Below are 27,178 nucleotides of genomic sequence, written 5' to 3'. Positions count from 1 at the left end.
TGGCTCCAGGGAGCTTTTGCTGCAGTTAGATGAGGGAGTGAAACAACCTCTGTTAGACACCAGGCGTTCTAATCCTCCGTAACCTACCTACTTAGAGCTACTGTTCATGTTTGGAAAGCCATTTGCAAAATACATGCAGGATTATCTGTAAAAGGAGTTCATGTCAAGAAATATGCAGAAAAGGCAGTCTTATAAGAAGCCAGCTTTATGAAGGGTTAGATAAGTTGATTGTAAGTGCTGATAAAAGATGTTTAAAACTTTCGTACAATTTGTTTTCAATACATACGTGTTTCTACGGCTTCCAGAAGACGAATGGAAGATTGAGCGCTGGCGTGCTGTGGGGCGCATTGAAGACGAACAGTCGATCACAGATGTTGCTCTTTTTTTCGGCGTTCATCATTCTGTAATTTCACGTTTATAGAAACAATCCAAAACCACACAGACAGTTGTCCGAAAGCCCGTAGCCGGTTGCCCGAGGGTTACAACACCCGCGGAAGATCGATATATTGCTATTGCAACCAAGCGGAATCGCAGAGCGACCTCCACACGTGTGATATCTATGGTTACAGAGTCCTTTGGTAAGGCGATATCTGCAGCTACTGTACGCCGAAGGTAACATATGAGTGGACTGTACGCCCAGGTACCTCGAGTTTGTGTTCCTCTATTCGTCCAATCAAGAGGGGCACGATTATAGTGGTGCCGGGAATATGTCAATTGAAATGTGTCTACGGGGGCAATGTCATGTTTACTGGTGAGTCAAGATTTGCTCTGGAGCCAGATGACAAGCGTATAAGGATGTGACGTGAACAACGAACACGCAATCAATCCCAAAACATCACCGAACATCACGCATTCCGAGCCGGAAGCATTACGGTGGTAGCAGGGATTTCATTAGGATACCGCACCGACCTTCACATCTTTAAACGGGGTTCTTTGACGGCTGTCCGGTATTCAGATGAAGTCTTAGAACCCATTGTCAGATTGTAGGCTGCAGCAGTCGGCCCTAATTTTGTTTTCATGGGGCTGATATCGTCAATGACTACATGGAGAGTGAAGGGATTGCGCGTATGGAGTGGCCAGCATATTCGACCGACCTTAATCCCATTGAAAATCTTTGGGATGCTCTCGGCCGTGCTGTATCTTCACGTTTCCCAACTCCAGCCACTCTTATTGAGCTGGAAACTGAGCTACAAGAATGACGATTGCTTAATTCTGCGGTGGTTGACCACGTAATTGAAATCATGGTCACAAGGTTGTAAACTTTGTATACAGATGAGGGGTGATCATATACCCTATTAATGTTCTTTTTCATTTTATGCTGTTTATTTTCACTTTATACATAATTTTGTTTAAGTCTCCAGTATGTCATTATCTAATAACTTAGAAAAATTTAATATTGCTTTCATTTCTGTATATAATTATTGATTTTGTTTTATGCATAAATATATATGCTACTTTCCTGCCGAATTTCATGTCAATCAAAACAGTATTTGTTGATCTTTCTGCATTTTACATTTTGGTGCTTAACTTTTGAAAGTGAGTATATAAAAGATATCAAATGAAATTAATGAAAAAATAGCAAATTTAGTCCCTCCTAAAAAAGGTGTTTCGCAACTGCTTTTATACCGATGGCATTTCTAAATTTTAGCACTTTTATGATATTTATCAATGCTTGTAAAAAATCTCAAAAATCCGCAAATCTTCGAATAAAAATACTTTGTATACAAATTTATCTTAAAACCGGCAAAATGTTGATAAACCACCAGTTTTAACGCCACATAATAAAAGAACTAATTTCAAAAAAGGGAAAGTTTTTTGATGAAATATTTCGTGAACTCTTCCAAAATTCGAAATGTTTGTTTCAATGGAGGCAGCGTCTCGTGCCTAAAAAGCTCTACCATTTATATTAAGTAGCAGTAAAGAACTCGAACGTTAAACCCATCAAATACATATATTTTAATAATAACAAATAATCTGTCAATGGCAGCATGAAAAATATTCCTCCAATATATTAATTCCCTCAAAATAGCAGTCAACGGCAGTCATAAAAAAAGGAAATATCAGATTAATAGAACTTAGCGTTTTGCAAACGTTGGCCGAAATTAAAAGATTTTTAAGGGCCAAAAATTGTTTCTAAAGTCCCAAGGATTTAAGTACTTTTAAGGCCCATATTTACCCTGTAATATTTTGTAAAGTAATTACCAAATAGTGACGTCTCTACCGGGTTAAAAAGTTATATATTCAAAATAAAAGTACTTAATATTTCCTTTAATATTAGTTAACCAAGTTAAAATGGTATCTGCTAAAATTAAACAGACGATAATTAATGTATGAACATATAAATATTAACTTTACAGCCAAGTTCGTTAAAACTATCTGCAATTAACTTAATTTAACCGCAAATTTTCAGTTAAAACTTCACCACAAAATTTTTCCGTTCACTGTCATCCCAAAAGGGAATAAGAAAGGATATGCTATGAAATTTAACAGCCCACTGAAAAGTTAGCCCATACCTTATGTACAGAATTTATACCTCTTTCTATATTTAAGGTAATTTTAGAAATTTTACGGCATGCATAATGGTAAGCATAAGTTTCATCTTCAACTATCTCATCGGCTAGTATCCATGCATCGTTACATGAATGCCAACTATATACGACATTCATATTTACAAGCCTTGGCATAGATACCAATTTCAGTTATATTAGTTTCCACATAAACTGGCATAAGAGACCCGCGAGAGTCGGCATGAATGAAACAGTTAACGAGAACTGTTGCAATCGACATGGATGTCAAGGATAGGGCTTACGATGTCTTATTCTAGTCGCAGAGTTCTTCAGTTTCATTACACATACCTTAAAAGTTATTTGAACAAACTATGGATTATGATATAATAATCTAAAAGAAACTGACATTCATATTTAAGACAAAGGAAGTCTCACTAAAATGTAAGTTTGCAATGCTTTTAACTAAAGGACAAAAGGGTAAACAAAATGAGGAATTTGCATTTTTAATTGTGGTTAATATAGGAACGCTTTTGGATATGCTTGGTAGTTTTTCTATAAATGCTTCGGTAGATTTAATTCAGCTTTCCTAAAATTTGAAAAACATGTACGGATTTATTTAATTTACTTACGTTATTTGTTTTAAAGCAGCCTTTTCTAAAGCTTTCTGGATAGAATGTAAATGATGTAGCGCGCGTGTATTCAAATGAGGTATAAAGAAGGTGGTATTTAAGGGAAGGTTTCGGAACGTGAATTCAGAGCGTGTCCTGCTGTCTGCCTACCTAAGTTGATCTTTAACGTTGCGTTACGCTAAAAATCTAGGCTTTTGTAAATTGGTGCCATCTATGAGGAGATAATGAAAGATTCTTTAAACCTTTTCTTGACTTTGTCGTACTTTTAAGACTTAGAGATAATTACCTAAATAGTCTTGGAACGCCTAGTTTGGATATCAAAGCATACGAGATGTTATAAATGTATTCAAAGAAACCGAATGAACATTCAAGTTCAAATAAAATTCCAATTACTTCATGAACAATTTCAATAGAAATATATGCCTTATATTTTGATTTTCCGTAACTAAGCAAGCTCTGAAACATGATTTATACCTTCTCGAAGTATGTCCACTTTTATTATGGGATCCGAGTACGGCAAATAATTTAAGATGAATTGTTATAAATACTTTGGAATTTTTCTGAGACGTGTTACGGTATCAGAAACTGTTGAAAAATTCTTTTATGCTCATGTGTAAGTTTTTGTTCAAATCGCTCGTATCGACTAATTTATAAATCCCTACTCTGAAGTGATTTTAATATTTTCTAAACATCTTATTTTATGTTGCAAATGTTCCATCTCCAGCTTATTAGAAATACGTTGCTAAACTAATTCAGCGGGAACACATAGTTCCATTCAACTAAAATTAATATCGCAACCAGTTCTTGCATACAAAAATAAAGATAGATAAATTAAGGCAAAGCAGCTCGAGGGATATCTGCCCATGGGAAGGGAAGTCGTAGTGGAGAACTTGTAAAGAGAAAATGGCTCGTATCCACTACAGAAATGAGAAAGCATGAGGAACTTCATAAGTTGTTTATAGCGGAAGACTATAAGAGATTACCGTCATGAAACAAGAACGAAATTGTATCTAAGTAATAAACAAAAATCAGCAATATAGAATGAGCTCGATACAATACATCAGTAAAATTAAAGCGTTATGACTTCCAATAGATATTAAAAATAAGCGTAAACTTCTACTCCATCCATGCTTAGACTTCAGATCGGCTTTGTTCAAATGTAGAGAGTCAAGCATTTAAAAGGATAATCCAGTGGGAGTCTTTCACGGGGAAGCAATAATATTCCGGAATATTGCTTCCGATGAATAGGCCCGCGTCAGCCTTCGTTCATCAAATGCGCTGAGGCTTTTCATTTAAAATCGAAGCCAGAATAAATTGAATTTTGCCCATTTTTATTATCACCATTCTGTTTATATACAGATTTGAAGCATATACTTTGGAAATTAACGGAAAACTCAAGGCTCGTAAAGCTGTATATTATAACTTCATGGATTCGGGGGGGGACAAAAAAATGTCGCTTTCCTCATATACCTTTCGCGCAACATTAATTCTCTAGGGAAGCGCACGACATTTATTCCGACCGATATCAAGAACTCCGAATAATTTCAGGAGGCTTTGAAGTGAATATATTATGCTTGAAAGCGAAGCGATTCTCTCTCAGAAAAGAGCAATAGGAATCAAGCCTAAATAATCGAGTCACATGTATATTATTGTAGAAGTCGAGAAAGAATAAACGTCACAATACCGGAGTATCCCAATGAATAGCAATATCGAGAAGTGAAAGCTCACAACATTTTATCTAAGAAAATATTCATATAATGAGCTTTTATTAATGGCGGTAATGTCAGATTGCGGTAAACGTAAGATTAACCCTCATAAAACTAAGCACGTTTTATTACAAAAATTTTACAAATATTAGTTCCAGAAATAAAAATTTAACATGTTAAAAATCAACTAGTTACACAAAATTCATCTAAAATTTTTACATTCGAGGTTGGAAAGAAACACTATTTCAAAAATTGAAAATATCACATCTTTCATGAATAATTAAATTCTTGTTTACAGATCAAATTACATTAATTCATTATCAAATTACATTAATTCATTATCAAATTACATTATTTTTTTATCCGTTAACTACTCTTCTCCACTTTAAAACCCCCTTTTTCACATGCATCATTCATTCAGCTTGAAAAATCGAGCCCAATATTCTACGGGCCAATTACAAATATACCGAGAAGGCATGCACTATTTCCTGAAAGCCTACATTGCAGTAGTTTTTCTTAACTTGTATCTAAAAAATTCAATTATCGCAAAATACGTGGAAAACAAACTCAATAAGATTAAAGTTCCTTACTAGCTGTTGTAAACTTTTATCTTCGTCTATTGATAAACGTTACGTTTTACATCCAAATTTCAAATTTTACCGACTTTCTAACTTTTACCTATTAAAACCCATTGACGCAATGCAAGGTAAAATTCCTAACCACCGAATATTGCTGCCAGCAGAGCCTTTTTTCCAGTTATTCCTTTGAAGTTCTCATTTTGAAGAATAGCTTTTAATGAAACAAAAAATTTAACTATACCATGAAGTAAATGAAAATTAAATATTGAATTCGAATTAATATTCAAATTTAGACTATAATTCCGGTATTGGGACGGCTGTGAAGAAAAGAGACTGAAGTTGGCTGCATCGACTGAAATATACTATGTTTCGTACGTAAACAAAATTCAGTCTCGTTAGATTTAACTCCACTTTTAAATTTGATAATTCTACAACTATTGCATGCAGATTAACTAAAGGCATAAAAACTGGAATATACGAACATAATTCAGTCACTTTTAAAGCAAAAAATTCACAATATACCAACATATAAGAATAAAAGAACTATCCAAGCCGGGTAAGGAGGTGGATATACATGTTTCATACAGCCGTCTCGAATAATAAATAAAAGAGGCGCACAACTAGATGTAGCAGTCACCTATACAAAATTTCAACACTCTACCATTAATTATTGAGGTATGTGAATTTTGTACGTACATTCATCGAAAAAAGTCCCTTCTGAACCCATTTTAAATCCATTTTACAATAGTTTTGATAAGCAAGAGTTCTTTATTCTGTCCGTACGTACAGACACCATGCTAAAAAGTCTTTCAAATGGACTCTGGAGCTGTCAAAATGGATATTTTGGTTCAAATACCCGTAATTTTCTGCGATTATATTACTGTCTTTACTTTTACCAAGGAAATAAAAATAAGCTCCAGAAGAAATGTTATGTTAAGTGGATTAATGAACGTTTACAAGGGAACTAATACCAGCGAGATCACACTCTCATACAAAAGTCAGGAAGTTTTATTTTTTACAGCCGCTTAATACCTAACCCGAAATATACACTCTTTTGCAAAAAAAATTGAAGCACCAAGAAGGATTTTTGCGGTCGTGACGAAATTTGATATGCAAAAACATCTTGATCGAGCATCCAAATGATCAAAACTTCAAAGCAAATGAACAGGAATTGCGATCATAGCGCGCATTTCTAGTGCGAAATTCGCAAACTATAAAACCAGTAACAGAGGCGGAAATTTCCTTTTTTGTTGCTGCCATTATAATTCCGTAAAGAAGCAACTTAATGTACCATTACGACGATATCGAAGACGTTATAGACAACTAAACGACTTCGAACGTGGCCGCATTGTAGGGTTGCATGAAGCTGGGTGGTCGTACCGAACAATAGGCCGCCACCTGCAGCGTATAGACACTCTTGTGCAAAGATGTTGGCAGCAATGTTTGCTACAAAGAAATTGCCGACGAAATGAAGGCTCTGGAAGGCCAAGGAGCACAATGCGAGGCAAGATAGGATGACTGTTCGCCACGCTCGAACAGCCCCAACGGTATCATTGTGGACTGTTCAACACACTACAGCCACTTCTATACCTCCCGTGGTACCGTCTACCATCTCACGGCTCTTGTTCTGTGGCGGGTTACGCTCAGAGGCCTTTGATCCCACAACATCGGCGGAGTCGTCTGAAGTGGTGTCGCAGCCGATCATCATAGCTGTTATCAGATAGTGTTGCAAAAACTTATTTTCCTTATTTAAACTGCCAGCAAAGGTCATTTTCTGCATTATAACCGAAAAAACCTAAATTAAATACGTTCCCACTTGTTCCATAAAATGCATAACAATGACACTAATGACCTCGTATCTCACAGTTTACAATAAGATTAGATGCGGCTAATACAAGATTTTTCAGTGCTTATAATAGAAAATTTCGTATCTTTTTTAGCTATTTTAAGCTATGTGTTGAGGGCCTTATTTGCACGATCCATGAAGTAGATAAAATTTGCATTTAACATTCCAGTAATTTTAATATATTTTGCATCATGATTAAGTGACGAAGCTTTCAGAGGACGGAGGAAGCCAGCTGATTGGACGTTAAATGGAGCATAAATTTAATACTGATAATAACAGAAAAACCAAATATTGGCTATTAACATGCACTTAATCGTATTAGAAAATGAATCTTATTAGAAAATGAGAAAATAGAACATACCTTTATGGTTTTGTTCTGAAGTCTGAGTCCATTCAAAGTGTTTATAGCTTTCTCAGCATCTTCTGGTCTAACGTAATTAACAAAACCATACCCTAGGCTTTGTCCTAGAAAATATAATAATAATTGGTTTTCTATACAGAATGAAAAAAATTGTTAAACATTATTGGAAGGAGCAACATTTCAGAAACGAGCTCTTTTAAGAACTCAATAAGAATTTATATCTCCTCAGTAGAAAATAAAAAAAAAAATTAACCAAGACTAATTTGTACTTATCTGTCTACATCAAATCATAGTAAAGCTAACTGCTTTGTGGGAGATTTTTTAAGAAAGGGGGCTGGTATTAAAATTACACTGTTTACGAAGAAGATAAAACTAAGAAAAAGTAACTCATGTCTTCAACATAACAGGGGAACATCAATATGAATAAGTGACTGTTCTTCCTACGATATCTATGCATCGTATATCTGTCTACTTTGTTTTACTCAAATGACTAACCGCGAATTCCATAAAACTGCAATCATATTAATCGCAACAATTTATGTTAATTAATCAACGTAAATTATACAAGGACTATCGCCAGTAGGTGAAGCAATGTTATGGCATTTTACGGCTAAAACAATCAGCAGCAATCTTATGTCATTTTTAGAGACTGTATTTTTCTTAAAACACACACTGAACAAAAACTACATGTTTGTCCACAATACTGCTTTGCTCTATGAACCTCGATGTGAAACTCGTACCGAATGCCATGCGAGAATTCCCCCATGGGAAGATAATGTTCGCGCCCTTAGCATTGCATGGTGGGGAGCATATGATTGCACAAACCATTCGTAGGGTCAAAAATCTACAGCATGATAAAAAAATTTCTGAATATTTACGGTTCATTATTTCACCTTCCAAATAAAATAATTCAGCGTTTAACAGTTCCAGCGATATTACAAAGTACTTGGTGTAACGAGATAGAATAATAACTCATATGCAGACTAAAAAGCCATAACGCATTAGCACAGAATAGTATCTAATGCGTTAAAGCAGACTTACCACGAAATATTGATTCCAACCCAACAGTAAATATGCTCAGATTACACTGGGAGTTAAATGTTTTATGAAACAGATCTGATAATGTAGAAACGTCATTTTTCGAACTAAGACACATGAAGTCTATTAGTTTGAAAATCGAAATTCGAAGCACGGATCTTCCCAGCTGAACGCGCTTCACTCATATGGTTATCACATCTAGCTAGAAGTGTGAAGCTAGAAGAAAACTTTAACGTGCAACTATTTTCGCCTAGCTTTGGTTTAAACGGCTGGGTTCCTACCCGGAACAATCTCGCTGAAAGCTATAGCCCGGCTGCGTAGAGACATTTTGCAACGTTTGTGAAAATGTCTTGCCAAAAATTAGATTTTTCCGTACCCAAGGGGTTAAATCAACTAACCGGGCAGAAAGAAAGCGAAGATTCCTGTAAATTTTTCTTTTGTCGCATAGTCGTGGAAGCTTGCAGATTTGTTAATTATTTTACTCCAAAAGATCACGCGTATTCCTTACACAGCTTGATAAACATTTGCTGTCTTTAAACACATACACCACTAGTTTATTTAACGGCGTGAAAATACAGCATATGGTAGGGCAGTAGTAGCATATATAACGTTTTCTCCGAAGTACCGATATTTTACTATTTATAAAATTCATTTGCAACATTATGGAAGAAAGCTGAAAAACAATGAAAATATTTTTAAAAAATCTATAAAACCTGATATGACAAGTATAAAAGTAATTTTAAAAAGTTGCTTTAATGAGACTTAAAAATTTTTCCAGGATTAACAAAATTATGTAAATGTAAAAAACTAAGATTAAGTTTTCTGAAGAATCTGAGAAATGCATCTAATTCGTTTCTAATTAAAATGTAACAACTTCTCATACGAAGTACAAAACCATCTACATTTGTGAAGAAGTTTCTTAAATCATGTAATGTGTTGCATAAAAAATACCATTTCAGAATAACTTTGTCGAAAGGGAAAATAAAGCTTTGAAATTCAAAACAAATTAGACTTAAGAGATCAAATTTCAGTTGATAAATTATGTTTATGGCAGCAGATTAAAATCTTCATAATAGTAAATGAATATTTCAAAACAAAAAATAAGTAAATGAAATTTAAAAAAATGTGCAAGTAAATTTCAAAAGATTGAAATCTAGAATTTTATTATCTGCGAAAATTCTTTCTCCCCAATTGTCTGGCAATTAGCCGACTTAAGCTTGGCTTAATTGGCGGCCACTTTACTGTGGAATAACCTAATAGGTGGGCCACCGTTACCATCTATGTGTATTTAATTATGGCAAAGCACACGAGGGCTATCTGCCTAAAGGGAGGGATGCCTTTCGTGGAGGACTTTCTAAGGGAAACTGGCTCGTATACACGTTACACATGGGGAAAACCACGAAAACGCCCATGCAGCCAGCCCGTTCGCGGGATTCGAACCTCAGACCGAACTACCAGTGTTCAGCGTCTTTACGTTACCATCTATGAAAGGATGGATAATTACAGCCATGCCTTCTCCGGGATTCGAACTCGGGCCCTTTGATACAGCAGTAGGGTCCAAAGGTTCCCCAATCCACTATACCACCTGGAAGGCTTTGTGCAAAACTTAAAACACAGGCTTTAATTAACATTTTCCACTTCAAATAAAATTATCCATTTTTTAAAATTAAAATTTTGAAATCTCACGTAAAATGTTATTTTGCTACTGCGGAAAAAGTTTCATTATGACATTAAGTAACACCACCAAATAGAGAAGTATTTTTATACAGAGTTTCTTAATTTCGCACACTTTATATTACAACTTAAGCCCATGACTAAGATACATTTTGCAGTACACTTCACATAACTGAATCTTCGTCTTCTTAAGACGTACTAATTTATCAACATAAAATGTTTAGCGAAATAAATTGATACAATTGTTATCAAAGCAGTTTCAGAAAGAGAACAAAACTAGTTTTTATAAACGCTACTAAAATTCCACTGCTGCTGTGATTTCTACAAAGAACTCGCAAATCTTTCGATTTCGTTTCTAATATAAAATAGCTGGATACTTTATATAAATTTCACACTATTAGTTTTCGAAATATAATATCAAAAAGACAGGAGAAAATAAGTAGAGGTTCTCGCATACATTTATACGCCTTTAAAAAATAAAATCAAATTGGTTTATCACCATTTTTTTTCCCTAAACACTTGCCATAGGAGGCGCATTTTGTTTGAGCAAAAGAATCTTCAGCTCAAAAGTTAAACAATAGATGGCGCTGCACACTGCTAACAAGGAAACTATACCATTCTTAAAATAAGAGAAATCCTATAAGATTTGCAATAGAACTCGTGGCGAACTTTTTATTGCATTTTTTGTAACACTAACATGTTTGCAAAGCGAATGAATAAATGCCGTAATCATTTCTCACCGTCTACTATAGCAGCGCTTCTCAGCCGGGGGGGAGGGGGCAGGGAATTTATAAGTTTCAGGTTGAATGAGGCCAGCCATTCATTTGCCTGCTAAGTATTCAGTTTTAGTTTGACTATAAACATCTCCTTACATTAAATTTGATATTTATCAACATTTCTCATGCCTTTTACTGTTAATTTACAACACATTAAAAATAAATTTAATTAAATGTACAGGGATTTTTCGAGTTTTGGAAAGGGGGTGGGAATGATCACAGCGGTAAAAGCGGTGCATGGCGAAAAATGTTCAGAACCACATTAGTCTTACACGGTTACTAATAGCACCATTAAACAGAGAAAATCAGAACTGAAACTTGTTCTGGAACTTGAAAAGAGTACTTTCCAAGTTTTGAATCAATAAAATAAGAAAAACCGTTTGCATGTTTAGGAAATTGCTAAATATGGCTCTAGGGTAACGATCGAATTCAAAGCGACTTGTTAAAATAAAAATTTTCAAACTACGCGAAAACGTTGTTACAAAGAAGAAAATTCTCATGTGTCAAGAAGTACTAAAGGTATTTGAAAACTTTAAAAATGCGCAAGGGGAAAAAACATGATGAAAAACCTTTCTGCGATACAAGAGAAACTCAAGATCTTAATCAACAAAACTGCTTTAAATGGGCAATTCCCTTGACATCAACTAATTACAAACATTTATTATACTTTAATTACCTATGTTTAAAATTGAACTTAAAAGAGCAGTTGTTTGTTTAATCTGTCGAGTTTCTTCACGTTTTCTTTATTTAATCTTCATGTAGCACATTTACTGATATTAAAGAACAAAGCGTAATGAAAAATAAATTTTAAAACGGACTGATGAAAGATTAAACTTAAGTTTTAAAACGGATTTTCCAGACTTTAGTTATTCTTTCTTTTGCTAAGTTCAGAAATGTCTTATTGGATATGCTATTTGGAACATAATTTTTATTCAACTGATAATTTTTCTTAAACTTCAAATAAAATACTTAAATGTGAAATGTTACAAAAATTTCAATAAAAATTCAAAAGAAGGCTCATGTAGCTTATCGCGCACGTTTATAGGGTCACGTACTTGTCCAAAATTTAAGTTTGAAGGAGGAAAAGTGTAAGCAACCTCACAAACTATTAAGATTCATCAAAACATACAAACATTGTACAAAGGCTAAAAATATATTTGCAGATCATCCTCGTATTGTCAAGTAAAATTAAGCACTATCAAAATAAAGTTTCTTCTCGAGAAAAATTCGAGGATGCCTGAGGAAACATTTTCCGACCTTATTTCAAAAATTGCACTCCTAAATAAACTGAAATTATCTGAAAAATAAAATTTGCAAAAACTGTTTTATACCTAGACACATGAGCTATGAAACCACAATTCCAAAATAAGTGTCAGATATGCCTAACAACAAATCGTCATTAACAGAGAAAAGATACTTTTTGCCTCCGCAAAGTTGGAAAAATAAACACAAATTAATAAGATTTGTCAAAAAATAAAGCATATAAAAACTGTAAAACGTGTCACTTTCTCATTTCTTTAAAGATGGAGATCATTTCTTTAAAGATTACCGATAAATTTCAATCTATTTTAAAAAACTACAGTAGTGAAAAAAATTTCAATACACACTGAAAATAATTCTGAAGACGTTCAGCTGTTTCCATCCAGTTAGAAAAGAATTCTCTCAGGTATCTTAGATTTTCTGTTATGCATAAATTTAATTAAATGGGTATTGCTAAATAATCCTGCACACAGTTAAATGACACCTTAGAAATTCTGATTTCAGTTAAATTTTGTCGTTAGTCCGAAAACGCTATTAGTCTCGAACCTGACTTTTCTCTAACCACTTTGGTGTCTTATCACTTTTACCAGAATTGGCAGAGTTTAATTGTAGTTTTCGGAATATTTCGGGATCAAAACTTTCGTCCCTCTTGAAACAAACCAATAAAATTTATTTTACATGATAATTTTTATCTTATTACTCTTTTTTGAAATTTCAGAAGATGAGTTAAATATTTCAAGAGCTTTTCAAATGTTTTTGACGAGCGTGTTTCAAGTGCAAGCAATGTAGTTTTGAATCAGCGGTTTTTCATAATTTTAGAAAGATTATTAAAATCTTATAGCTTACAAAACAGTGATTCGTCCTCCTATTTCAAAAGCTGTTTTTAAAAATTAAACCACTTGTGGAAGTTCAGTTTTCGGAAAGATTCAGGGAATTAAAATGCAGCTAGGAAATGTAACTTGAAAAACAGCACTGAATTGGAAATGTAGATGTACTTTTAAATGCATAAGAAACACATGTAGTACCAAAAGCTGTTAAGTTACCTTAGAAAGGTTTCTGAAAATGTCACTTCAAATAGCATTTCCATTGTCTGTACCGCCTAATCCATTTATTCTCTGAATGAAAACAATATTTTGGTTTCCAATTAATTTCCCCTAAAATTTGTTACATATCGACCGAAGGGAAGTTCAGGAATAAAACCAACATCTGGCAATTAAATTTCTCAAATTAACTTTTAACCGCATAATCTCAAACGAATGAACTCGAGAAATACTGAAGCATGATAAGCAACGAAACTAAAATGCTTACTCTGTATGCTATTTATAATGAGCTATTAAGGTTTTATGCTACTGCAATTACGTAAACCAATCAATTATTTTTATTTCATTTCATTTGATTATACACTTAATTCAGAATTTAATTTCCAAATAAATTTCTTACCGCAAATCAAGGAACTTTCATTTGAATCGACAGAAATTAGTTGTAGTACAGCATCCAAAAGCCATTGATCAAGTAAAATTTTGATCAAATTAACTTCAATTTAGATATTCTTATAACTATTCAGAAATATTAATTTTAAAGCCAAGCATTTTCCAAAAGAGTTTAGTTGAAATTGGATCTTAAATAATCGTTATGTGGTATATTATACAACTCTGCCTTATTTTACAAGATTCATTTTTCTAAATACTTCCAGAAGTTATCACCTGAAACAAGTTAACTTTCCTTTGACGATAGCCATGTATTAAAAACTAAAGCTTTCAAAAAGCAGAAATGCATAGAAAAATATATATACTAGTGTGGAATATGATAGGATTTTCTTATCAAACCAAAGTCACACAGATTGGATTTTGCTTGCTTTTTAATAAGATGCATATTATGTTCTTTTAAACATTAAAACCAAATTATAAACAAATTTAAGAACCGGTAAGTTAACTTGAAGGTTGTAAACAATTTGTATAAAATGTGATGACGCAACTTTAATTATTCAAATTTTAAATAAAAAGTTATCCAACACTGAGAAGGGTATGTTCGAGAAAGATTTTCTTAGTAATGTGTTAGATCATTTTAGTATAACAAAGCCCAGGAGGGCTATCTTATCTGCCTAAGGCAAGGAATTCTCTTGTGAAGGGAAATTGAGTTGAACTGACATTGCACAAAAACAACTACGAGCCTCTCGTGTTATCATTGGTCCTTTATATAATGCTCTGCAAACATTTCCCGTCGGCAGTTTTTCCATACGTGTATCCTTTCAACGTCAATTATAATTTTCAATGCACTGATCAATTTGAACTGAAACACTGGGTGTTGTCATTTCAAAACTTTCGATTTTTTTTACTGTAACCATGAGCTCTTGTCTTAAATCTTCACATTCTCGAAGGCATACCTTCAAGTAACAATATAAAACTTCATCTGGATTGGTTTAGTTGATAGACTCCCAAGGGTTCATACACCGGGGAAGATTAAGATGAAGATTATTATGTAGGCCACCCTGTAGATTAAGATGTAAATGCCTTAAATATGGAGCTAGTGCGTCTTACATTTGGCTTCGTATAATCCAAATTTGTGATTTAGTAGCTTAATTTTCCAACAATGACCGATGCCCAGAAATGCCTTTAGTTACTACATCAATTTATCCGCACTATAAAAGGTTTCGGTTTAACGGGTAGTTTTAGAACCAGAGCGCATTTAGACTGCGTTAAAATGTCAGTGGTTGGTTGGTTTTTTTAAACAGCACAAAACCTGGAGGGTTTTTATGCGCCAGATATACAATATCAGTGATAAGAGGAGCATTAAAAAACTAGTGCATGTTTACCAGAATGAGGTACTATAATTTATGCTAAGAACATTTAAGTTCAAATTTTGATAAAGGTAAAATTCTGCATTTAAATTCCAAATCTCTAATCTAATAAAATAAATACATCTCTTCAATATTAATCTTCAAATCCTAAAATAAGTTTATCTTTTTGTAATGATGTTTAATAAAAATACCAAGTAGAAACAGCTAAAACTTGATAAGCATGTTTAATGACACACTGAGAGGACTGACATTTACTACAGCATGTGAACAAGGTAAATGTAGTTTCATGTTAGCTTTATGAATACATATTTCGTATTTTTGTGCTTTGGGGGTGTTTCTTCAAAGTGTTAGTTGCCCGAAGAAACATTTATGCATAAAAATTATCTCAGCGGCTACTTAGAAGTCTTATTTATAATATTAGCCTAATATCTGGCATTTTAAGGTTTAAAATATATCGCTTTGACTGAAACTTTTGTTTTACAGGTATGAGAGAGACGATTGCACAGACTTTCGATGTTGTTACAGCAAATGGAAGAAACAAGCGCTGTTTATGAAGTCTTTCTTATCTAACGGTTATGAAAAGTTATAAGCGGGACTTATTTAGTAAAATGCATAATAATCTCCGACTCACATTAAATTTCAATATAGAACTTCATTTTACCGGATTCAGATACGTTTTATGGGATATCAAATTAATCTTGTTAATTTACGTGTATTTTCTACCGTCGATTTAGGCTTGAAAAGGTACTGCATAATGGATATTTTTTATTAAGCAGCAATCAAATCTAGTCTTATAACGTATGCAATAACATGTCCAGGGCTCGAAAATATGCAACGTATATGCACTAAACGGGCAGCAATTGAACGTATATAGGATTATTTGTTAAAACTTATTAATTTAACAGAAGAAATTTACGAGTTTTTGTTTCACATGCAAATGAAATTTATTTTAGAATTATAAGAATTCACGTCTAGAAATTTGGTAAACAGTTCGATTTCATTTTACTTAAACCAGAATGAACTGTGCGTTTATCATAGAATTATGTACTAAAAAAATGAGCTTTTACTCTTTAAAACTTCATTGAAATAAAATGCGATAACGAATTAAAATACAGTCACTGGCATTATTAGAAATACACATCTGGTATACAAAACAATTACCTTTTTAATAATTATGCGATCCAAGTGAAAACAGTGTACAAAATGAAATTTCGGTTTGCATAAATAGCGTTATGTTCGTTTTGTAATTTTGCATGGATTGTCTATAACAACATTAATCGAAAAATATCATAGCCAAAACATTATGAATCAGCTTTAATCATACTGAAAGCTAATTTGAATCAGGAAAAGATCATGCTATCAATTCGGTGGGATTACAAAAGGTGTGAATTTTGAGTTGCTTTTTAAGAAACCAAAACGATCAAGCCAAATGTTTACTGCAAACAGCTTCAATGGAGGAAGCAATTAAATAGAAAAGGCCAAAATTGACAAATCGCAAAGGACCGTTTTCCACGACGACAGTGCGATGCCTCAAACACCTAAGTCTTTAGCAACATGCACAAAATTATTGGAGCTTAATTGTGAAGTGATGTCGCATCCCCATACAATATACAATCCCGTTTTGCATCATATGACTCATTTCAAAGTTTCCAAAACTTCTTAAATTACAAGGACCCAAATCGCACTTGGTTGAGTTTTCTGATGATAAAGACCAGAAGTTCTACGAGCGTGGGTTAGGTTAGGCTATTTAATTACGGCAAGGCCTCGAGGGCTATCTGCCTAAGGGAAGGGATGCCTTCGTGGAGGACTTTCTAAGGCAAACTGGCTCGTATACACGTTACACATGGGGAAAACCACGAAAGCACCCATGCAGCCAGCCCGTTCACGAGATTCGAGCCTCGGACCGAACTACCAGCGTTCAGCGACTTTACCGCTTGGCCGCTGGTGGGCCTTTCTACGAGTGTGGGAGTCACGAAGTTAGTAGAAAGACGGCAAAAGACCACCGAACGGAATGGGTGATATTCAATTAAAGCTGTCCTTTTGTACAGAAAAATTGAATTTGACAGAAAAAAAAAAAAAAAAAAAAAAAATCAGAATAATTTTCTGCCAACCTGATATTTTAAAATGTGTTCTGAATTCAAAATCTATAGGAAGAGATAATGTGTTCTGCAATTGTTCATAACGACTATAAAATTTTTCCTGCGTATATTAAGGATATGCATGGTAAGGCAATGAAATTCTTCACACAGATGTTTGTAGGAACTTAAAGTTTGAATCGCTTATTTGAATTAGTATTAAATATCTGAAGTCTGAAAACTCTTAAGAAACAAAAACTGGAAATAATTAAAACACCCGTCAAATTTGCTGTAGCATCAACAAATCACAAGCAATTTTACTATTTCGAAAACTTCGAATCCGTTTATTTTAGGAACTCTAGAACGAAACTAGAAAAAATGTAATTGCATTAAAATGAAAAATCGTTAACAGCTATATAATTTACTAAATTTTAAAACCTACCAATGAGCAAACTTTCAAGATATATGAATTCTTAAACAATTATTCATTTACAAAACGTGAAATTATCAAAATAAGGCTTAATGTAATAACCCTTGATAAATAATCCTACCCTAAATTTCATTGCTAGTGATGGTGAAAGAAATTCTTTTTTATAATTGCATTAACACTAATCGATATCAAAAACAATCGCCAGCTTCCTATACCATGGGCGCCATGCAAATTAATAGGTCATGCTTGTCTATACTGATGGAAAGAGAAAACCTTTGCACTTATATCAGTTCACTTGGGTAATAACATCTTAAATGCTTTTAGTCAACCATGCTCATAATCATAGGGCGATTTCCTGCAGCAGTGCAATTTCAAGAATGTGGCGCGCCAACCTTCCCACCCTCTACTCAGATAACGGCAGACACACGACAGACACGAGAAAATGGCCAACTTTTACGGTTATTGTGTATTACGACGTCAGAAATGTCGCAGAGTTACATACAGGATCCGATTATGGCGCATTTTGAGACCATTAAGACGCATCCATATTGTGGCGTCAGTGACACCATTACTCGCATGTACAGGTCTTACTACCGGCAGCCGCTACTACGAAAGTTCTGGACTATCTCCAGAACATAAAGCGGAGTTTATTTCCTACTGCGGATCGGAGGCCATTAATGAGCACAGAAGTAACGTGGTTTCTATCGATATTCTCGATGGTGTAATTTTAATTTTGAGCATAAGGACAGGACTTCACACGCATTTCAGTGTTATTTCCCTTCTGGAATTAGTTTTGAGAGAGTATGCGTGCTTAAGTTTTCGCAAGATTTACGACCATGCACTACTTTCATTCGTATTTTCACTTTAATTGCCGTTTCTCTGTATACCTTCATTTTTCGCATGACGTTACAAGTCTTAAAATTCCCCCATGCTGTCCTCTGACAGGGTGTTAAATTAAGATTCAGAGTACAATGTTGGAAATTCTGAACAGACAGATCAAGAAAGATTGCTGAAAACTCATTTTTCGCTTTGGAAAAGAAACAGAGATCCCATTTAAGAATAAGTTATAATGGAACACTTAAATGTGAAATATTATTGGCCAAATTTTGGAATTAAAATGCGCTGAAGAGATTGTTTCTTGGATTAATACTGCATTCAGGTCTAATAGTTTATATGAATTTTGCTTCAAACTTGCTTGAAGTTAAGGTAATATCTGTATAACTACAAAGTTTTCAAAAGCAGAAAATGCATTTGAATACCTGAAATCAGCGATGGTATAAGCTGCTTAAAATTTTAAAAGAGGATGAAAACATTTCCAAGGAATCTAGCTTCTTTCTTATTACTTTGTACACGCGTACGTTTTAGTATTAATTTAGAATGCACTTATTCCTACATCATGTGTCCAATACCTGATGACTAAACTTTTGGAAAATATCACATTTCGGAAGAATTTTTAACTTGGCATTCTAATACCCAGATCCTTTTGAATTTTACGCGGTATATACGTTTCACAGTTAAACACAGCTCAGTGTCAGTCAATTTAGAATATTTTCAAAAGTAAATATTTTCCTTCCACCGCAAAATGTTAAAAATACCTCAATGAAGTCATAGCATAAAGAATGATTTTCAGTTTCGCGGCTAAGCACAATAGAAAAACTTGGGTTTTCAAAAGTTGAAAGCTATTTTTAATCATATATATTATGAATAATTTATATAAAATTAGTTGCTAAAATGCTACAGGTGAGCAAAAATATGTAAATTATAGAAACGCTTGGCAACACAGCTATTCGGAGATTTTCTGAAACTTTAAAATGCGTATTAAGATTACTCAAGTCATGTACAGATGTCATGAAAAAATCCATTCTGAAATAGATTTTTCTCTGTCAGTACGGAAGGAAGTCACACGAAATAGTTAAAATGGATCCGGGAACGGTAAAAATAGATATTTCGTTGAATTCTGATAATCAAAATTTTGACGATTACAATAAATCCTTTACTTCGACAAACAAGTAAAAATCGCGGAAATTTCAAACGTTTGCTATTTTGAGGATGTAAACAAACATCTATGCAAGTTTATGGAGCTATGACCATTTCCACTGTTAGACTCGCTTAGCGACCTGCATAAACAGCATTGTCATGGAGTCTGCACTGGCTGTCATCTGTACAGTTTTTTCAATTTACATTGCAATGGGTGTGGCACCAAAATGATTTACAGCAGTTATATACACCTAGTAAAATAAAAGCATCAATTTGGAAAATTTTAAAAACTGAACTGCATTCTAAATGAAAAACTTTCATTAAATTAGCATTTAGATAAATTATTGCGACAAAAAGTCGTTAAATTGAATAGATCGTAAAGTTTTGCGACGTTATTTCAAAATGTAAATTGCAGTCTAAATAAATCACAGATGATGGGTTTTTGAAAGCGGAGTGAAATTACTTGCGTCAGTTAGAATCTTATAACTTGGATCTCCACGTAATCAAACGAAAATTGTAAACTGTTTTACTAAATTAAAATCATACAGTGGTAAAAAACATTAAATTGTGAAATCAATGTTAACTGATAACTTATAGCAGTCGGTTATGTTGCTACATTTTGGCGATGCAACGCTGTTTTGAGATTATCGTAAAATTTAGCCAAACTTGGTCTAAAAATTGGTCTTAAAAATTGAAAATATTTCTAATTAATAGTTTTTTCTTTATTATCTAAAGGTATTTCGTAATTTAACCGATATAGTTCTGTATGAATATACAGAATAAACTGTGCCTTTTTGAACCAATCTTGAGTTGCCTCTTAATTCTACTTGTGGCCGAATTCAGTGGAAGATTGCAACAATTGATAAGCTATGTCAAATAAGATTGCAACTACAACTTTGCTGAATTCAGATCCATTTCTCCTCATAAATATCCCTACATTACCTTCAGGATTGGTTGCTGAAGTTCATTACGCAGATCACTCTTGAGTGTTTCGCCATAAGGTAAAGGAACTTAATTATTAAAATCTGTGAAACAATAAAATCATAAAAAGGGTACTTTCTAAATTAGTTTCTCTAACCCCATCAAAGTGAGAATGAAGAGCTACTTATGCTTTCCACACAATTAATACGCTCCTTTCCATTAGTGAAATCACTTTTGCTTGTATATATAATATTAAAATAAAAGCTCTGATAAGAAAACTAAAGTGTTCGCTGCTTAGTCATTAATAATTTCATTATTTATAACATTTTGTTACTTATATAATTGAAACTATATTATGTTATTCATTCGCAAGGTGTTTAAAAATACGCTTACAAATTAATGATAAGCATGTTGTGCATTTCTGTGCGATGAGAATTTCAGACAAGGGCGTGGGTGTGTGATTATAGCAAAGCATTGAGGGCTATCTGCCTAAGAGGAGGGATGCCTTCGTGGAGGCCTTTCTAAAAGAAACTGGCTCGTATACACGTTACACATGGGGAAAACCACGAAAACTCCCGTGCAGCCAGCCCGTTCGCGGGATTCGAACCTCGGACCGAACTACCAGTGTCCAGCGACTTTACCGCTCGGCCACTGGTGAGCCCAGAGTTTCATTCAAAAAGCTTATATGCAACTAATTTGCAAGTGCTTTAAAATAGTTTTAATAACCTTTGAGAGAATACTGTTAATAAACAAAAAATGTGCAAAATCTTTCCTCGTAAGGAGAACGCAAAACTTATTGAATGAGCTTATTATTATGCATGAGCTTCACAAAATTGTATGGAATTACAATCCAACTGCTTCCCTCGGGGATTAGCAAGAAGGTTACGTATTTCTGCATCAAATTATATCGAGCATAATTCATTGCTGAAGTATCCATAACTCTGAATAAGGCACAAAAGTGTGCGATAAAACGACAATTCCTGAAAACTAGTCCATAAGAATCTAGTCATTACGTTTACTTCACAAAATTTGATCATAAAAATTATTTTTAAGTGAGCAACTTGAAAGGATTGGCTTGCGCCTAATCCCAGTGTTTGTCATTGTTTCCTAAAAGTGTTTCTTAGAATTGTTTTGTTATAACCCAAGCTTAAAAACAGTAACTGTTTAAGTAATCATGACAAAACATTCTAAACTCGAAAGTTTTGTTTGGACACGAAAGCTACACACAAGACTATCTGCATAAGCAAAGGGAGTCCTTTGCGGAAGGATTCCCAGAAAAGCAGGTTCTTATTTACGCTACACGGGGAAAACAACGCGAAAGTACCCCTATAGTGTGTTCGTTTGCCGGGTTTCGAACAATAGTCGTAAAACTACTGTTCTTAGCTAACTCAACAGATGATGGGCGAGTCCATCTACCGAAGAAATATGTTGGAAGTACTTTAAAAGGAAGTATTTTCACACTTTTATTACAAAAAGTGCAAAGTAGATATAAAAGCAAACATGCCGTGAATAGAAAATAGAAATGAGGATTAAACTAGTGTTCTACGAAATTAGACACTCATTAGATCGAAATGTGGCACAGTTGATCTAAAGTTGTTCATCTACTAGAAAATAAATGAATCAAAATTTCATACTTCGCATTATTGAAATACAACTAAAGAGATCACAAATTACTTTTAATACTTTGTACCTTAATACTTCTATGAGTTGTTCTAATCTGGCAAAGCAGGTGATAAATCTAACTAAACCCCACCCATTTTATCATATATCAAGGTACCCTATAATATGTAAACCGATGGTACTAAAATCTCATTTCCCTGCCATTATGTCTCAAACGAACGCCTATCCAAAGGATTTTGAACAATTTTTCGTTTAGAAACACTGCAGATAGATGTCTACAACTTACGTAAGATTCGAACCTCAATCTATTGGAATCACCAGCCTTTCCATAATTACATTTTTATGAATACCAAATTACTGAATCTCACTGTATATTAGCATCTTGCAAAAGTATTAGCCTAAATGCTTTCATGTTGCTTTTTATTCAGTTAGAATGGTCATATCAGTTAAATAAAGTTCATTAATTTTTTTAGCAAAACATCATAATTGCAGTTCACAACCGTTTGCGGTTGACGTTCTTCGACCGCAATTCCTAACAACCTGAAACAAAGGTATAGTCCCCAACAAACAGATGATTGAGTATTAGGAACGAAAAGCTTCAGGGCTACTATTAAACCGCTGTCTCCAATGTATTGACTCGAACCACCGCCGGTCTCAAACGAAGAATTCTACTCTGCTGCAGACGCCACATTCCTGAGGAAGCACATTAATGACGACGCCTAACGATGGAACAATTAGCATTCCATTGAGCTTGTGACGTGCACGCTAGTCTCCAAATGTCTTTTTTGGGAACAATAGAGACATATCAATGCGCGGCTGCTTTGAGTTCAGCACACTAAATCGCGTGAAAGAGATACAGAGGCCATTACACTGTTAGAAACAACAGTCTAATAGGTAGGTAGACTAAATATGCGAGACCAGTGCATTAATCAGGAGCCTGAAAGTTATTTTCATTGCGTTGCTTCAGTAAAGTGTGGGAAGTACTAGGAACAGATCTGAGCGAGGCATTAAATCGTACATACATTTCTGTACATTAAAATTATTTGAACTTTAGCAATTCAATTGCACTACTAACAATATTTTGGATTGGAAATTGAATGGAACTAAAAGGTATTAAGATTCAAACTTGAATACACTATTGCACTGAATTTTCAATCCTAAATATTGTTTCTGAAATTTCATATACTAACATCCATAAATTTTCCTGATTAAAAATATGTTGCTATGTACAAAAAAGAAATTTTCATAGTTGAAATTATAAAAGGAAATTTTGTTCCAAGCTAAATTATGATACAAAGGAAGGAATGCATCTGAGTGTGCAAGAGTAAATCACGGGAAGCTGAAATATTGTTAAGCGAGATATACAGAATTATATATTCTTGGTGCCAATTAAAAATTTAAATCATTCCGTTTTTACACAATGTGGGATCACTATAACCGTTAAGCTATATTTTGTGGTTTTATTAAAGTTTTAAAGAAATGTTTAGTTGCTGCGGAAAATATTCGCTGAAAGTGATCTTATAAGTTAGAAAATTTATTGGCTACTTCACAAATTTTGCAAGCAAAGGCGCTGAACACTTCTCAATAACTTAACACTTTGAAGTAATACATCCTATGCAAGGGATGAATAATTATTAGAAATAACTTCGAAGCGCAAGTTCTTGTTGTGAGCCCCATATTAAAAGCTAATGTTAGTATTTTCGAAACCATTCTACTTCCAAGGCAAAAAGCCAATTTGCCTAGGAAATTATCTTCATACGCAGGACTAGAATCTCCATGTATCTATATGGTTAAAGTAAACACACATTTAATTAGGATCTATAGTTACGGGAAAAGATCTCAAATAGGATCTACAATTACAAAAACAAGACTACCCTTTAACGAACAGCTCTACCAAAAATTCCGTTTTAAGTTAGTATATAACCACCGCTGTGAGTTATGCTTGCATGATTCTTTCAGAATGAATTGTACACTACTTGCCAATAAAATTGCAACACCATGAAGGAAAGCAAATACAAAAAATATTCTACTTAGAGTATGGCATGAAGACAAAATTATTAAATTTGTAAGTAGTTTGTGAGGTTTACAGAGCTGCGAAATAAGTAGAAACAGCTGCCACTCCCCGGTAGCTAAAACGGCCCTTACCCGGTTAAACATGGAGTCGAACTAAACTTAGATGACAGAAACGGGCAACTCATTCAATGCTGCTTCAAGTCTACGCCACACTTTATCAACCGTATTAGCTGGAGATGGGTGGTGGGCCAATGTCTCAGCAACCCATAACCAAACGTGTTCAATGGGTGACAGATCTGGAGACCATGCATGTCAGGCCAACAACTGAATACCTTGTTTATCGAGGAAATACCTACATTACCAATGGTTAAACAACGATTGTCTGCTGCACTACAATCTGAACCCGTGTATCGAGGAAGGTCAGAAAACGAGGTGTAACACAGTCTCATTATTTTGTTGGATAATGTCATTTAGCAGACTTCAAAGATGTCAGAAATGTACCGATCTCCGTTCAAATTACCTGTCGATCGGAACTAGAGGTGTACGTGTCGTGTATTCAGTGGCTGGCCAAACCATCACTTCAGGTGCAGGGTCCCTGTGCCGATTTCAAATGCAAACAGGCAATTTGCAGTTTCCTCGGAGCCTCTAGACACCTATACGGCCATGAGAATACTGCGCGCAGAACCGGGACGACGTTATGCCACTCCTATATCCAGCTTTGTCGTTAGGCGCACCAGACGCGCCATCTCTCTATGCTTCATTGTCAAGGAAAGCCTCAATCTATGCTGCTGCAAATGTCGACGCACCGAATGAACGGATACTGGGATTGTTGGAAACATGCCCATTTCCTGACTCATAGCCCGTTATATGGTTGTATCGTTTTGCAGGGCTGACCTCATAACATGTCAGTTCTCGAGTGTTAGTAATGGGAGGACGTTGAGATCCTGCATGCCATTCAGTATGAGCCTAAGCAACTTAATTCCATACTCGGATGACACTGTTTAGATGTCGACTAGCAAGGCAGGCGATATCACGGAGCGTTAATCCACATTCTCGGTAAGCAACGATACTGCCTCTATCGAAAACCACACTTGCTATTATGCATTTCTTCTCATTATTTGAGGCGTAACACAATGTTCTGAGCAAACTGCGACCTTACGAAGTGCTTTCCGAATGAGAAATCCAGTCCATACCGAAGTTGCCGGACTATTGCTGAAGACTGTTTCCGGCTCCTCATACATGTCCGAAGGGCGTCTGACGTGGAAGAGTCCGAACCGATAAAAGTCTAAGATGGGTCTAAGATGGTAAGACAAGGGGATGACCACTTGTCAGAAGGAAAAAAAAATAAATAAAATCAAAGCTAAAGCTGCAGATCAGGAGAGGCAAATGTTGGTGTGAAGTACGTCATGACTGCTTGTGAGGTATGCCGATAGAACATAATACGAATACAAAATACATAGTACAATTAAAACATAATACAGAGAAAACATAATAAAAAGTATATATACACTATATACAAGCTGCATCAACTACGTATGGAAGTTGGAATTGCAAATGCGGGCTGCAAATGACCTGGTATTTCGATCATCTGTGAGTATGATGTAGTCTAAAACTTTGAAATTATCAATGTGCGGCAGTTTAAAGCTGTATCAAAGAAATTTTCATTAACTTTGTGGAGAAGTCTTGACTCAATTTTAAGGTCACGGTAAAGCGTGTCATTTGAAACATAGAAGTGGGCGGTCATAATAAGTCTACGGAACTTTTGTATTATTTGAAGCTTATTCAAATCTTCATTAAAATTTGCCGCCCAAGCAGGAGAGGCATAAGTAAAAATTGGAAGGGCTATAGCCGTATAAAGATGTCTTTTACGCAGTAAATAAAGTTTGGAGAATTTACCTGGTAGAGGCATGAGATTTTTCATTACTGCAATAGATTTTCTCCTGACGTTTTTAATGTGCTCCGTCCAGGTGAATTTGTGCTTCGAGATAACTCCACGATAATTTGCCTTAACAATGGGAATTCTGTGTTAAAGAGCGCGAGTTTGAAATCGATCGGTGTTCTGAGAGTTCTTTTACTGTTAATAAAAAGATTCTGAAGTATTAATGGCGATCCTCTATTTCTTACACCAGTGTTCTATGTGCGGTATCATTTTCTGAAATCTGTTGACAGCTATGGCTGAGCTCAGTGACTTCACAGCAATAGCCGTATCAGCAACATAAAAGGCCCAAGAACCGAACCTTGGGCTACTCCCGCATTCCACCTTTTTTGATCTGAGGTGTCTTGATCAATGTTCATAAAAAAATTTCTATTTTGTGCAAAAGAATAAATCAGGAGGGTCATTACTCTGACGTTTTTGAAAATGAGTTAAAAATAAGCCTCTCATGCCAGACGCGGTCGAATGGTACTGGTGTATTTAATTATGGCAAAGCACACGAGGGCTATCTGCCTAAAGGGAGGGATGGCTTCGTGGAGGACTTTCTAAGGGAAACTGGCTCGTATACATGTTACACATGGGGAATGTACATGGACACGAAAACGCCCATGCAGCCAGCCCGTTCGTGGGATTCGAACCTCGGACCGAACTACCAGTGTTCAGCGATTTTACCGCTCGGCCGCTGGGCGGTCGAATGCCTTCACCACGTCTAGCATGAGTAAAGCAACTTTCTCATTGTTATGAACTGCAGATCCGATAAATTCTGTTAATCGAACTAATTGCTTTGTACTCTTCCTAAAACCAAATTGCTCTAGTGGCAACCTTTCAAGGTACAGCTCCATTCTTTTGAGTATAATTCGCTCAAAAATTTTCTCTAACCCAGGGAATAAACTGATTGGCCGATAACGATCGGGCTTAGTAATGACTTTGCCTGGCTTTGGGATAACAATGATTTTCGCAGTTTTCCCATTTGGTGGGAAAATAAGAATTCAGTAAACAGGCGTTTAACATACTTGTATATTTAGTTATACACATTG

At 34.8% G+C, this 27,178-nt stretch overlaps 1 protein-coding gene across 7 annotated transcripts in view; it reads right to left on the bottom strand.

Annotated features, from left to right (window-relative positions):
* Positions 1-27,178, bottom strand: part of LOC118194570 (ELAV-like protein 4) — a 180,566-nt gene that overhangs the window by 65,816 nt on the left and 87,572 nt on the right. For all 7 annotated transcript variants that reach the window (XM_085818791.1, XM_085818796.1, XM_085818795.1 and 4 more), the window contains one exon: positions 7,628-7,731. In XM_085818791.1, the coding sequence (XP_085674917.1) occupies positions 7,628-7,731 (104 nt within the window). The remainder of the gene's footprint in view (positions 1-7,627; positions 7,732-27,178) is intronic.

This window comes from Stegodyphus dumicola, chromosome 6 (genome assembly GCF_044657685.1).
Source record: "Stegodyphus dumicola isolate Sdum_Otavi_A_Nest chromosome 6, ASM4465768v1".
Taxonomy (NCBI): Eukaryota; Metazoa; Arthropoda; class Arachnida; order Araneae; family Eresidae; genus Stegodyphus; species Stegodyphus dumicola.
This window is presented reverse-complemented; position numbering and strand designations above follow the sequence as displayed.